This window comes from Vidua macroura, chromosome 1 (genome assembly GCF_024509145.1).
Source record: "Vidua macroura isolate BioBank_ID:100142 chromosome 1, ASM2450914v1, whole genome shotgun sequence".
In the NCBI taxonomy this organism is placed as follows: domain Eukaryota; kingdom Metazoa; phylum Chordata; class Aves; order Passeriformes; family Viduidae; genus Vidua; species Vidua macroura.
Window position 1 is genome coordinate 72,280,801 of NC_071571.1, and position 15,378 is coordinate 72,296,178.

At 41.5% G+C, this 15,378-nt stretch overlaps 1 protein-coding gene across 1 annotated transcript in view; it reads left to right on the top strand.

The window, feature by feature from the left end:
- Positions 1-14,803, top strand: part of PIGN (phosphatidylinositol glycan anchor biosynthesis class N) — an 86,149-nt gene extending 71,346 nt beyond the window's left edge. The window contains exons 25-28 of the mRNA XM_053984037.1: positions 231-304; positions 3,157-3,199; positions 4,884-4,936; positions 14,480-14,803. Coding sequence (XP_053840012.1) covers positions 231-304; positions 3,157-3,199; positions 4,884-4,936; positions 14,480-14,603 — 294 coding nt within the window. The 3' untranslated portion in view covers positions 14,604-14,803. The remainder of the gene's footprint in view (positions 1-230; positions 305-3,156; positions 3,200-4,883; positions 4,937-14,479) is intronic.
- The last annotated feature ends 575 nt before the right edge of the window (positions 14,804-15,378 follow it).

Genomic DNA, 15,378 nt, shown 5'->3' on the forward strand with positions numbered 1-15,378 from the left:
ATTACCTCGTGGCTTATTTAACTGCAGTTCAGCTATGACCATGGAAGGAGGTTTTTATTAATTAACTGAAAATGTTTCCTGCAAAATTATTTTCTACCCTGTCTAGCCAGTATTTCATTTCGTAAGATACCCTTCTGTGATAATTTCAAAAACAGGAAAATGTTTCCACAACCTGCCCAGGTTCTTGTAAATATGACTATAAGCCAAAATGTAGCTTGTGTTTTGAACAGGTTGCAATCCCGTTCGTTCTGGTATCATGTGCTTTCGAAGCTGTTCAAGTCACAACACAGCTGTCTTCTAAGAGGTACATTACATGCTGTATTTCTACATTAGAAAGGGTTTCAAATCTATTTTGGAATAATTCAGAATTTTCAAATCTCAATGTTAATAAAAAAAAATATTAGATCTCATTGTGGCTTTTATTTGTTATTAGGGCTTGGGGTTTTCTTCAGTGATTTCTGCAAGTTCAGGGTTTTTTTCCTTTGTTATAAATGAGTGTAAAATTAAGTGTTGCCCTTGTCTGAAACAATCAGATATTTAATATTCTTTATTGACAATGCACGGAAGGACCCTTTTTCCTCCATAATGTTAAAAATGAGCAGAATTTAAAGTCTGATTTTTACTTTATACTGCATCTCTGCCTATAGCATAGTATTTTTTAAATAGCCCATTTGTAATGTAACCAATTTATGGTTTTGTAGCACTGACCTCACCACAAATAGCATTAAAAAAGGCACTGGATGTCCTTGCATTGCAGTTCAGTGCTTCCCAGATGTGTTCAGTATTACATATTTTTTGCAGCAGGAGCAGATGGCTGCCAGTCCTTTCCCTATCTGTAAGGACTTTTCAGAGTATGGGTGCCCAGCCTCACTGAGTGCTGTATCCAGACTTGAAACATGTTTTCCCTGTCTCAAGACTTTTATTTTGTTAGCCCTGCTCACCCTATTCTCAACAGACGCAGTGCACATGACTGAATCCTCCACTCATCGTGTGATATTATGGATGGTGCTGTGATGGAGGAGGTCCCTGTCAGCCATGTGATTTTGTCACTGTGGGATGTTGTGTGGGGTTGACCAAAAGTCCTGCCTGTGTGTGGCAGGAGGACTTCAGGGACTTTCCTCCTGCGCATCGCTCAGCTGAGCATGAAGAAGCTGCCCTCACTTGTTGTGATGTCTTCTGCTTTTCTGTTTGCTTTCATCCTGCCTGACCCTGCCTGTTCTCTCCTTGTACAACACCACTCACTACCAAAGAGAGGTGAGGCAGCCCAAAATCTGACTCTCTGTTGGAGAGGCAGCACGACACTCCCCACCGCTTTTACCTGCTCTGCCTTAGCTGTGTGCACACTGTGCCTGCGTCGTCCTTGAACCCCCAAGGAAGGGTTCATCCTTGTTCCCTAAGGCTTGTACAAGAGCAGGGCTGCACTGGGGTTGCTCAGATGACCAGCTAGTGGTTTCCATTTCTAGGGCTCAAGCATCATAAAGGTCAGCATTTCCCAATTTGTGAATGCTTGCCTTGGCAGCACTGGTGATATTGCAAACTTTTATGGAATGTGCATCTGAGTGTGTGAGAGGGGAAATGATACTGCCTTCATAAACCAGGGGACACAAGTATTTCTGTGCCACTTCGTGAGGCTGTGACTGTAACTCTGTCTGGTGTTTGTGCCAGCTTCATTTGGCTGGTAACAACAGCTCAGGTAACAAATGCAGTGATAGTGCCACAGCATCCGCCTGGGAACAAGGCAGAATCCGCAAGGTGCACCTGGGATCCCCGGAGAGGTTGTGCTCTGATTGTCAGCACATCCTGAAGTCTGTGCTGCGTTTCTTACTGCTGTTGCTGCCCCTGCTAGATAAATTAAGCCATCACAGGGAACAATCTTGTCTTTGCAGTGTATAAACACGCCCTGAAATTAGTCTTGTCCTTCAGCTGAGAAGGGCTTCCTGCAGTTCAGAAGGGCAAAAAGTGGATTTTTGTGATTTGGACAAATTGCTTCTAAAGTCCCTGATTACAGATTAAAGAGTGGCTTTTGTTTTGTTTTTTTTCAGTGGAGAATATTCTGTCCCAATATGTTCTTGGAACTTGCCTATTAAAAAATATCCCTCTAGCTGAGTGCCTTCTAAGCACTATTACTGCAACATGCTATCTATCTGAGCCATAGGTTAGCAGAGAGAAGCCTTTCCCTGTGTCTGAGATACAGTTGGTTTGTTGCATCCTGATTTACTAATGAAGCACAACTGATGTAGGCAATATCAGCAAGTTCCTCATTTGGAGGCATTGGTATGGGTATCTCCCCAGTACATGCTCATGCAATGCTGCAGCAGGACACATTTTCAAAAAAAACATTTTTAGTTTTATGATGGTAGTACTGATAAATTAGCTGTACTCTAGTTAAAGACTTTTGTTAATGGGTCAGCTGTTTACAACATTACTTCAGTGTCATTAACTTAGAAACCAGTTTTAACCAGTTACAGCAATTGCTTTCATGTAATTTAGGATTTACATAGTTTGAGGAAAAGGAGATTAGGTTAATGGGGGGGAAAAATAGCTCTGCCTCCTCCTTTCTGGTTCCTTTTACTAGCCTACGCCTAACTTCCAGAAGTTAACTGCTACCTGTAAAGAGGCCCACGGTTTGGGAGCATACCACCAAAATTCTGGGTGTTCCCAGAGCAGGTTATAGGCATCCAGAGATTTGGAAGAGGGCAAGCACCTCCTTTAGCAGCCTCTGACCCAGCAGAATGGTTGTCAGCAGGGTGGGACTGATCAGCTCAGGTACCTGCCAAACAGCTTTGCTCACTCTTGAGTCCATCACGAAGCTCCTAAATCAGCTTTATGCGGTCCAACCAGCACACAGCTCTCTGCATCAAGAATGGGCCAGATACTCTTCGTAAGATTCTTTTGTTCTCCAAAAAATGACTCATGTTAGATTTGTCCGTTGCAAAATTGAAACCCTATTAATGTGAAATTGTAGATGCCAGATGTTCTCGTCATGTATTTTAATTGTTTTCTAGTAGATTGAAATGTACCTGAGTGTTCGAAAGGCAAATGCAGTAAATCATATCTTTATTTAATTTCTTCTGTGGGTTTTAATAAACTCATTTAATACCTGTGTCCATAAAGAAAGGTTGATGGTCTGACTTTGCTGGGTTCTTTTCTTTGCAGCCTTTTCCTCATTGTTCTTGTGATTTCAGACATTATGGCTTTGGTAAGTTGTTGTTGCACATTCACCTCAAATAAGATCAAGAACCAGAGAGCTCTCCTAATTCCATCAAGAGAGATCTGAATTTATTTCAGACTTCAAAGTTTTTCTAACTAGGGCAGAGAATTGGATTGAAATCCTAGCATAACTTAGAGATAAAATTCTTCCAATCACTGCTTTTCGAATTTCATGTAATTAATGCTTCTGAAGAAGCAATGTTCTTGTAATAATAAGAGACAAAATTAAGTAATAAGTTAACATTTGGAGTTCCTCATGTGCTTTACAATCAAATTCCTTGGAAAAAAATTAAACAAGAAGATCAGTTTTAGCTGTGTGCAGGGTTTAGTTAATTGTTCAGGAATTCCAAACCTTTTACCAACCCCAGCTTTTCTTGAAAAAGAGAGGAAAAGGAGAAATGCTTTACCCACCAGCTCCATTAGACTTGTCAGAATCCAGGAGATCAGCAACATCCAAAAAGACATTTTGTGCCCTTTGTAATAAGCTGTCAGGAAATGCTATCTTCAGAAAGCCTGCATCCACAAATCAAGTTAGCCAAAACAACCCAAAGCTGAATAATCCCCCAGCACAGTTTTTGCAGATTAAAAGTATGTTGTTGTTGCCCACTCCAGCTGTCTTCAAATCAGCAAGCGGTGCCACTGGTAAATAGAAACCTTTTCAAATCAGCAGGTAGAGCTGGTGTTGTCACTTTATACATGCTGGTTTTGTTTTATCCCTTGGAGTAAGCATCCCTGATCTTATTTCTTGGTACAGTGTGATCTGTAAATATCACCTGATAGGAAAAGCAGCGAGTAAAAACCAAATAATTGCTAATTTGTCTGTAGAGTGTGAAAAGGAGAAGGTATGGCTGTGTCAAGTTTCAAATAAGTCTATGTGACTAATCTGCTTTTGGGTAACTTCCACAGGAAAAGAAATAGTATTCCAATAAACCACATTCATAGCATTTCACTAATAAAAATCAGTATAATTAAACCAAAATAAGACTACAGGTACTTACTGGTGTAGCAAGCCCCAGTATATCCAAGTCTTACATCTCATGTATTCTCCTATTTTGGTTTAAGTATTTTGAAACAATGTACTTGGTGTACAAAAAAAAAAAAAAATTACCGAAGAGGTTTGTAGGAGATTTGTAGGAACTCTGTCAAGAAAAGAGAAAGTAGCAGGCCAAAAAGAGAATATGTTTGTAGTCTTGAATCAATGGGGCCACCAATTAGTACTAGGGGAATTCACTAATAGGTAAGTACTATCTTCTCCCAACATTACTCCCACTTTACAGGTGGAGAAGTGCCAGAGTTGCCCAAAGATATTTGTGTTGAAATTCCATGAAAACTTCTAGGCACTATGCATTATTTGGCATGTTGTTATTTCAAACAATAAGGTGGCTTGGCTTTTCTTTTTGAAAAAGTTCTGGTATTTCTCTGGTTTTTGCAAGCCAAGCTAGAAAGAACTTAGTCCATCTCTTGATGTTTTTGTTTGATACCATGTTAAATCTATTTCTGGTTCCTAGACTATTCTTTACTGTGGTCCAAATAATCATTTCTGGAAAGGTGTTGTGCTTATTCTATGTGAAGAATTAGAAATTAGGAGCAAGCAGCCTGAAAAAATTTGGGTTTAATTTTCTCTTCAAATTGTGCAGTGTTGATGTACTAATCGAAGTTGTTTTATTTCCTAGCATTTTTTCTTTTTGGTTAAAGATTATGGAAGCTGGCTGGATATTGGCACAAGGTACAGTACCTTTTTTGCTTCCCTTGCAATTCTTAAATCTTCATGGGTTCATACTATTGTTTATCTACTCATAATTCTTGTAATTCTTTCCAACTACTCTGCTTAATCAAATGTTTCAGGGATATTCCACATACTTTAAACACATGTGCACACATACATATACATATTCCAGGCTAAAACTTGTGTCTTAAAATCTGTGCCAGAGCAATGCAGAGTAAATAGTAAATCCAGCATGGCAAGAAATACATTTAGTAGGATCTGTTTGAAGAGTAATTACACAAAAACGATTTTAATTAATGTTTTGCATTTTAATAAGTTGTAATCTCTGTTAAAATAACAATTTATTGAAGTTGTTAATTATCTTGTTTCTAGTTAAGCCCTCATATACAGTTCACTGTGAATTAGTGAGCCTTGTGTAAGTATGTTGGTAGCTACCAAGGCCCATGCACTTATCCTTTGCCTAGCTGGGGAAGAGTTTAGCATTTAAACATAGCAATCTCAGCTAGAATAAGAGAATTTGTTTTGCATTATGAGTCATATTAACCTCAAAAACAAGGAATACACATTTCAGATTTACCTTCCTTGAGTTGTGAAAATAGATAAAATGCTGTAGTAAGCTTAGTAGGGAATGTGTTGTTACTAATCCAGCCAATCTGGTCACTTGACACTGTTATTTAAACAGAAGCTGAATAGTGACCCATTGTTAATATTCTGTTTAGTCTATGTGTACTCTGTGCTTTGCTTTTGTGAGCCCCTTTGTTCCTAGCAGTGTGTGGACACACATGTGCACATGTGTTCTTTGGAGGTTCCAATTCCTGCTCATCGTTACCTTCTGAAGGTTCACAGTAGACAGAGGTACATTTAGATCAAACAGTGAAAATGTCACTTTAACATCCCACTTCTTTGCTGTGGTCAGTTTATGGTAAGTCAGAGGGCTTCATCCTTTGGTTTGAATTCCTCTGCAGATTAATAAGGATATTAAAGCCCTCAGAAAATTTCTGTTCTGTTGGGCAAGAAGTTTCTTAATTGGGAGTTAGTAGCAAAAGTATAAATTCTTACAAGTACCTGTCATGGTTTGACACTGGCGCAATGCCAGCGCCCCCATGAAAATGCACCTTCCCCAAATAAATGCTGTGAGATGTTATCAGGAACAGAGCAGAGTAGGCCCAAGCTTAATAACAAAGGGAAAAAAAAACTTTATTAAACTAATACTACTACAGAAAACACATAAACTAAATCCAGGATGAAGACCTTTTAAAACACCCCTCCTCCTCCCAATTCCTAAAACACCCACCATGAAACATCACCCGGGATTCCTGATCAAATTACCACCCTTCAGATGATCAATACTCAGTCTATCAAGGGAGAGAGAAGTCTCTCTTGCACCACAGACCCCCCAGGAAACACAGTTGCCACCTCCTGTGTTTCCCTGTCACACATGGCAACCGCCTGGAGAAAATCTGCCAGTGTGACACTCTCCTTTCCATGTCACAGTGCTCTCACCACCGTGCATGGACAGACTGCTCATAGGGCTCCTTTAAGGATGCTTTGCCACGGACCCAAAGATACAACAGTTCAGCTTCTCATCCTGGGACTACAGTCCCCCCCATTTTCCCCTGGGGCCAAGGGTCCAGGAACAGAGATCATCTTCTTTCCCGAAGACAGAGGGCATCACCATTCCCTCCTCAGCTTTCTTCTGTTCTTGCCATTCCTGTGCTGTTAGAAGCTGAAGCAGGTCTCCCTGGGTCACCACTGCATCCCCCTAAAATGCAGTCTCTATTGCAGGAGATTTTGGTTCAGTCCATGGCTAACAAGAAAAGTCCAGCCAAAAGCTACTTCATCATCTCCTCCCACCTAAATATTTCTTCTTCTAACATGTCAGGTCCCGGACTGTCTCTCTTCCACTACAAATCAAGGAGGAGTAATATTTTACAAAGCCCTCATTTCCTGGAAAGGGTTAAAAGTTCAGACTCCCTGGACGGCTGATATCTCGGTCCAGCATCCCGTCTCCCACGCTGGCCATCATCCCCCCCCTTTCTCCTTCTCCTCTGCTGGCAAATTTCCAGGTGCTGCCAGGCTCTCTGTCACTTTCCCTCTGTGAGGGGGGGAAACAAAGGCATCTCCGCTTCTTTCCACTCTTCCGTCAGCAGGAGCTGGCTCGGTTCCAGACCCTCAGCCCCTCGGCCTACCTGGACCAAGGCTGCGTGGCTTCCCCTCCCCCACCCAGCCCATGGCTGGGCAGGGGAGAGTCTGCACTCTCTGATGACCGGAACCAAAGAGACAGTTCCCCTGGGAGTTCTTGCTTTTAACCCCCTGTGTTCTCAGAGACGTGTCCATACTTTCAGTGGTCACTCCAGGTGCCAATATCCAAACCTGACCACTGATTGGTTTGACCCAACTTCCTGGAAAAAAATTCACTTCCATGTCGAACCACAACAGTACCCAAAAGCTTCCTCTCTGATACATGGTCTTCACAGCTTGAGCTTTACAACAGTAATGCATTGCTGGATCTATCTCAGCTGGAAGGTTGCCTTATTCTGAAGAGTTTAGGAGAGCTCATTATGCACCACTAATTCTGCCTCTCCATGTGTGTGTTTTGATCACTGAAGAAAGCATTGAAAAAGGCCTTTTGAAAGAGTAATTTCTGGTTAATTTTTAACATGGAAATTCATAATGTTCAGGCAACCTCTGTCATTACTTCACTTTTGAGTGCTTGACTCTACCACCTATGTTATTTTATTGTAGTCTCTTTATGTATGTCTATATGTAGGTGTATATATGCACATAAGAAAAATAATTAGGTTGCTTAAGAAAGGAAGTGAAGCCATAGGTACGGAACTAAGTGGTCCTTCCTTTATCTAGCATGAGCATTATTTTGGCACCAGAGCTTACTCCTCTGAGCAGATTTCTAATGTGTGATCCTCAGGCTTGGCAAAATTAGCAGGCAACAGCAGAAGATTTTTTTTTGTTTGTTCCTGAAATGGAAGATGAGCTTCAAGGGGTTTTGGGTGATTCCCAAAACCAGTGGGAGTGAGATACTAACATAGCTCTTTCCTGTCCTCCTGTTGCAAGTGCAGTGACAGCTCTGTGGCACTCTTATTGCAGTGTTGTCTGTTGCTGCTTTGACAGCAAGGTCTGAAAATATCCTGTCTTACGACAGGCAACATTTTCCGTGTTGCCAAAGCTTTCCTGAGAATAGGAGAAGTCTTTAGGGACAGCTGCTCTCATATTTTTCTTTTTTTCTTGTCACGCTGATAGGAAGAGTGTATGTATGTGTCAGTAAAAATATCTGGATTTGTGTTATGTTACTGGTTAGCACATCAGTGAAATCAGAGGTGGAAAACCAGCAGCTTAATTGCCTGCTGGAGATTCATTCCTCTAAAGTCTCTCAGAGTCCAGTTATGTATGTGCCACATTTGTAAAGCTTTGATGTGTGTTTCCTTACTCATCCTGTTTTGTAGTGATGGGCTTTCCAGAGATTTTCTAATTACCATGTTCAAAAGTTCTCTATTTTCTCTCTCTTACTAAGAATATGCAAGTTGACTTAGGAGACTTATTAGGCAATATTTGGTTTTTCCAACAGTCAAGTTTCATGTAGATGAGCTGGCTTTAAACTTGCAGTAAAAAGACCTTCACTGCTTTTTCACCTTGATGTTTTCTTTCCTAGTGGATCTCATTGTTCAGAAGTAAGGTTTGTTTACTGAACTGACATTTTTTATTTTTAAAAATTTCACCCGTAACTCCTGGCTTTTACATCCTATTCTGCTATGCCTTAACCATGTGACATGGCATTTTACCATGCCTCAAATCTGCCTTAACAATATGATGTCTTTATTCTCCCAGTGGAATTCACCAGGTGACATAAGTGTTGTCTTTGAATGGGAACAGATTTCTACCTCTTCCATTCTTACAGTTCGTTAATGAAATGCTGATCCAACATATAGTCCTGTATTACTGCATTCAGTAAATTATCAATGCACCACTGATTCCCTCCTCTCAGTAAATTATCAATTACCATAAATATTTATGGCTTTTTAGAAAGTTTTAAAGTCCCTTTTTGTAATGATGATGCCAAAATCAATGTAAGCTTGGCTTTCAGAGAGTGCTTTTCATTGTTTTGGTATAATAATGGGATAATAGTCTTGCAGGGAATGCAGAACTCAAAACAGCAGCTTACACAAACTTCTAAGGTGTGCTTAACCTTGCCCTACATACCTTGAGGTAACCTGAATTGCATCATATGCCCCAGAAGAACACACCACTAAATTTCTTAAAAATAATAATGTAATTTTCCTAGTGTTTTTGATGTATCAGTGTGTAATACATGGTCATGAGAAGTTTGTTTTATTTTTGAATAACAGCCAAATGGAATAGCTAGCTTTTCAGCTTCTTTGTCACTAAAATAATTTCTCTGCAGCTTAAAAGGTGTTTATCTATCTCTGTCTGTAAATTTCCAGAAAGAGAGAGAAATAGACTTTAAAGCCTACTATATCTTTACAGTGCATGCACTTTGTAAATAGTTGTATAACTTGATAGTAAAGATAAACCTTAAAAGTTCTTTATATAGCTATTATATAGCTTTATACAGACACATACTGTACTATTCCTTCTCTTTATAGCTGCTGGAAGATAAAGATATGATCTTAACTGTTCTTCTGCAGTTTCAAAGGTCAGGGGACATATATAAAGCACAAAACTGCTTTTTTCAGGTTTTAGGAATAACGGAGTCAGTTTCGGGGTTGAGATGCTGGGGCTGCTTGGTTGAACTGTTAAAACAAAAATTTTGTGATTTTTTTTTTTTTTGTGAAACTGAGGAGAGAGGGTGTGGCATCCTGGCTGGAAAAGCAGGGAACTTAAAATTCAGACTCTAAATCTGGGGTCTCAGTGTGTGCTTGGGAACAGTTCAAAGAGCATGTCACAAAGAAATAATGTCTCTGGACTCTTCTGGAGAGTGCTTGTCCAAGTCTTTGCACAAGTTGGTTTTGTTTTACTTATTTTGTTCCTAGTTGTTTTAATTGCTATGGTGACTTACTCCATCTTCTTGTCTTTCCAGCTTCTAATCAGGTCTGTCATCTTAGGAATTAGCCTGTCTTGGGAGAAAGCCTAGTTTTGGAGCAAGATTGATTCCCACTGCTTTATCCCCCTGATTTTTTTAATAACTTAGATTCTTCTTGTCTTTGATTCTTCTTTTTTTCTCACCAATATACACTGTCACGAAGCCAGGAGGTGGTAGTACCTCATATGTTCTCCTTGTGGTTCCTTGCCACTGAAACAGGTGTCTTTCTACCTGATAAAAGATTTTCCTACCACCAGCTTTGCCTGTTGACATTGATCCATACAGGGGTACTCACCTTTCCATTGAACAGTGCTGCCTCACTGTAGATCATCCATGATCCCCCACATGTCCTACCTCTGCCATCTCATCCTTTATAAACATTGCCCCACTGTGCATTCTCTCTCTTTAATGGCTCTTCTTCCTCCACATGGATCTAATTTTCCTGGAGCCTAGAATCTCACTCCTTCTCCTCATTAGCTCAGGTTTGACTTCTGATGCAGAAAGCTTGTTTTGAGAATTACCTCCTTCACTGTAACTACAGATCCAGTCAAGGGTGCAAGTTCTGAATTGTACAAGGATCAAGACTTGACGCTGCTGTTTTGGCATATACCTGTAAGCGTCTGGGTTTTTTGTTGTTGTTGGGGTTTTTTTGGGGTTTTTTTTTGTTTTGTTTTGGTTGTGTGGGTTTTTTTTTTTGTTTTTTTTTTTGGTTTTTTTTTTTTTTTTGGTTTTTTTTTTGTTTGTTTTTTTTTTTTTTGCTTAAATACAGCATTACCCCTAAGCCTAAGAAGTAATTTACCAGGCAGAGCTGTGCACAGACAGTGCAGTACCAGTTGCTGAGAGCCCCAAAGATGCTGGCTGTTTGTAATTATGTGACAAGCAGATTGAAATTGTTTTTATTGTGCTCTATGGCATTTTATATATATATATTTGAACGTCTGATATTTTATTAAAGGAGCCATAACTATGCAGACCTGTGCAGTATAGCAAGGGAGAAGTGTGTGCAACACTCTCTTCTTTACAAAAGTACGGAGGATCCAGTCCCTCAACTGACAGGTGCCTAAGGAGAGTTTGAAGAGACCTTTTTGCTTTGAGAAAGCTTCTCCCTATGCCCTGCCAAATCCTAATGACATCTGAAAGAGCTCCTTTTGGGGGTGCACTGGAACTCAGATGTCTGTCTGAGGACCATGCATGTTGTGATGGTGTTGGGATATCGATGGGAATAAAGGCAGGGTCTTCATTTGGCTTGTGATTTTTCTTTGAAAGTTACAAGGAACATGGTGTTTGCTGCTTACATGAAAAACTAGAATTCTGGTGCCAGGTGAGAAGGTAAGGCAGGAGACACTAAGTGTCCAGCTATTTACCAGAGTGGCTGTTCCCTTAGAAGCCAGCAACCTTCTCTACCTGTGGTGAATGTACAGTCCCCAAGGCCACATTATGCCATGAAGATAACTGCAGCAAGAGTTTGAGCTTCATCTGTCAATGTGTCCTTTCCCATGGAGAACTGAAACCAAAATTGTAACATACCCAGGTGATCTTTCAAAGGCAGCTCTTGAGGAAGTTTATCTTTGTTGTTGTAAACGTGCTGTGAACTATGAAGTCCAAAGTACACTGCCCAGGTGACAGTAGGCTTTGTGCCTGGCTTCATGCTCTCCCTGTGTCCCTTCTTACACCTTCCCCACAGAAACAGGACAGGAGCTTGGCTCTTGTAGATGTGCTGCTCTGCTGCTGATTATGCTCATTGAGGTCTGGGCCCTTTTATGATGGTGGATTTTTCTAATTGATTTCTTAAAACTATGCATTTTGAGCAAGGCATTTGTGAGATGTAGTCAGACTCAACTGAAACAGAAAAATCTTACAGTATGCATCAAGTCTGTTTTCATGTTTTCCATGTTTGGTCCTTTGGTCGCTGGCACCCTGGCTGTGGAAGACCTCTTTGGATTACTTTTACTCTCACACTGGGTTAGCAGCCCAGCTTTGTGAAGAGCTGGTGCTTCTCCACTTCACAGGTCTAAATTGTGCTAGGCTAGTGCCAGAGTTGTCACAGTCTCAGGGTTGTGAGGATTGATAGCATCGGCGTTATGAGCTTTACTGCTCTTCTGTGGCTACATTCTCAAACTGAATGAGTCCTCTGGCAGAAATTCCAGGTCATTAAGCCAGCAAGCCTTCCTTGCAATCCTTTTTTGTGACTACACTCAGACTTCATTGAGCCTGAAGTTACCCTGTTTGTCCTAAAGAGCCATCTACTTTGGAATAATAGCTGTGGGTGCGTCAGGTATGGGTACCTCTCATGTCAGAGTGCTAGTTTCTTCAGTAGTCCCAAGAAAAACCAAAGCCACACTGGATGCATAATGGACACAGGTGCAGCAGTGATTCCTCTGCAGCTCTAACCTGAAATGTCACTGGTTTTGGAAGATTTCTGGTTTCTGAATGACTAGTGGTTTGCATTAGCAGTACCAGATTCAGATCTTACTGAATCACACAATGCTTGAGGTGAGAAGGGACCACTGGCAGTCACCTAGTCCAACCTCCCTGGTCAAGCAGGGTCCCCCAGAACACACTACTCAGGATTGTGCCCAGATGGCTTTTATCTAGGGACTCTACAGCCTCTCTGGGCAGCCTGTTCTGGTGCTCAGTCACCTGCACAGTAAAGAAGTTCTTCCTCATGTTGAGGTGGAACTGTGGAACTGTGTTCTAGTTTGTGCCCATTGCCTCTTCTTCTGTTGCTTGGCGCCACCAAGAAGAGCCTGCATCCATCCTTTTGACACCCTTCCTTCAGATACTTATAGACATTGAAGAGGTCCCTTCTCACTTGTTTCTCCTCAAGACTGAACAGGCTCAGCTCTCTCAGTCTTCCCTTGTAAGAGAGATGCTCCAGTGTCTTAGTCCCTTAATCATGCTCTTAGCCCTCCACTGGACCTGCTCCAGGAGCTCCCTGTCTCTCTTGTACTGAGGTCCCCAGAACTGGACACAGCACTCCATATGCAGCCTCACCAGGGCTGAGCAGAGGGGCTGGGTGACCTCCCTCCACCTGCTGGCAATGCTCTTCCTAATGTACCCCAGGATACCTTTGGCCTTCTCTGCCACATGGACACACTCATGGCTGGCTGGCTCATGGGCAGCTTGTTGTCCACCAGGAACCCCAGGTCCTTCTCTACAGAGCTGCTATACAGCAGGTCAGCCCCCAGCCTGTCCTGGTCCATGGGGTTATTCTTCCCCAGGTGCAGGACCCTGCATTTGCCTTTGTTGAATTCCAGACAGTTCTTTGCTGCCCATCTCTCCAACCTGTTGAGGTACCTCTGAGGGGCTGCACAGGGGTCTGGGGTATCGGCCACTTCTCCCAGCTTCGTGCCATCAGTGAAATTGCTGAGGAGGCATCTGCACATGTGGATGTCAGGTTTGACTGAGTGGTCTGTAATCCAGTTCTCCTACACGAAGGGAAAGTCTGCCTTCCTCCAGACTTTCTCCCTGATCCCCTGGGTCAGGGATTCTTGAGAGCTAGCCTTGGCAGTGAAAGCTGAATGCATTCAGTATCTCCACCTTTTCTGCAGCTTCTGTTACAAAGGTCCCTGCTCCATTCAGTAGCAGGCCCACATTTTCCATAGTTTCCCTTGTGTCTTTGAAGAAGCCCTTCTTGTTATTCTTGACATCTTTAGCCAGATTTAATTTCAAATGGGCCTTGAACCCATTTAAGGGTTGAATTTAAGAATGCTGAATGTCCTGGATTGAATCTTAGTCTGACCCTAAATGGCCCATCTGTAACACCAGTGAACCTCAGGTAACAGAATTTGAGCAAGTGGAGAACAAGCTTGCGCTTGTTAGACTTTTAATCATTAGTGGCTTCAGGACATCCTAATCCAGAAGCTGCATTTTCATATTGTGTTTACTAGCCACTCTTGAACTCATCTCTTTAATCTCTTTGCATGTGCTACCACAACACAGAATTCTACAGATTTTAGCAATAGTCAGTGAGAAAGTATTGGGGTTTTGCTTTTTGGCTCTTTTTCCTTAAAGCTATTTGTCACTAGGATAGTATTTTCTCTAGAAAATTGCATTTCATCTGACATAAATGTCTGAGTTGTCTTACTACCAAGGAATGTCTGCCTGATGGCAAGTTCTCTCTAGATTCTGTGTTATTGTTGACAGCAAATGAAAGTTTTGCAGTTGTTTCACTCACATATTCTGAATTATCCATTTGAATGAAAAGTACACCTGGTATTCTTACTCACTTGGTGTATGTTCAGTTGTGTTTTCTGTTGCCCCCACCATTTAATTCTGTCAGAGACTTGGTTTTTTACATGACAGGACTACTATAATACTTGTCTTCTAAGAGCAGTGTATATAAATTTACACCTCAGGTGAACAATTAGGCCTACTTAAAATTGAAAAAAGAAATATTCAGAGGGTTATTTATGTCAGGGGTTTTTTTCTTAACTCTGCAAATTTGTATTTTTCTCTCACTTTTTTTATCTGTCTCTTCCTTGCAGCATCAGCCACTATGTGCTGGTGATGTCACTGACCATATTTATGATGGTCATGAATGGACTGGCCCAGCTGTTAACTACACAGAGATTTGGACTTCCCAGAAGGAATAAGCACCATTCCATGTGATGAAGCATCCTCAGACTTCCTCTGAACCAACCTCCAGCTCCAGAATGTAAATAAGGTTTAATGGACTAGAGTGCCAAAATCCCATCCAACGATCAGAGTGCTGTGCTGATACAGATTAAACGCTGTCACATGACTGAAATTTGCATTTGAGGGTTGCCATTTAAAATATGGGAATAAAAAAGCCTCTGTTTATTCTTTAAGCGTACACATTTCTTGAAAATGAAAACAGCAACAAAATTGTTTTTAAAATACATAGGCAGGTGTCTTTTGGGTTGTGTTTTTTGGGGAGGTGGGTGTTTTTTCTTTTTTTGTTGTTATAACTTGGCTGCCAGCTGTTTGTTTATACATACTCTCATTAGGAGTCTGCAAAGTTCTAGCTTCATTTCATGTCTTGCATAAGCACCTCCCAAACTAAGGCATGAATGAAATCAGTCTGGGCAGATCGCTGGTTTGTGTGTACCTTACGTGGCACACGTGTTGGAATATCTCTGAAACGGGCTGTGCTTTTTGCAAGCCGTGTCAGCGTGCCGGTGAGAATATCTTGAGGCAGGTTAAGGCTGGTGTGCTGTGAGACTGTTGCTATAAGACATCATCTTTCAGCTCATCCTGCTGTGAATTGCTGCTGCTGACTGTGCTCTCCTGCTGCCTCCTGAGCTTGGGCAGGCTGAGCAGTATGACACTCAGGTAGCTGATCCAAATGAAAAGGAACCTGGTTAAATAGCAGGCAAATTCCCTGGGCCAGCTCGTGACAGGGTGAACAGGAAGGTTAGGGCTG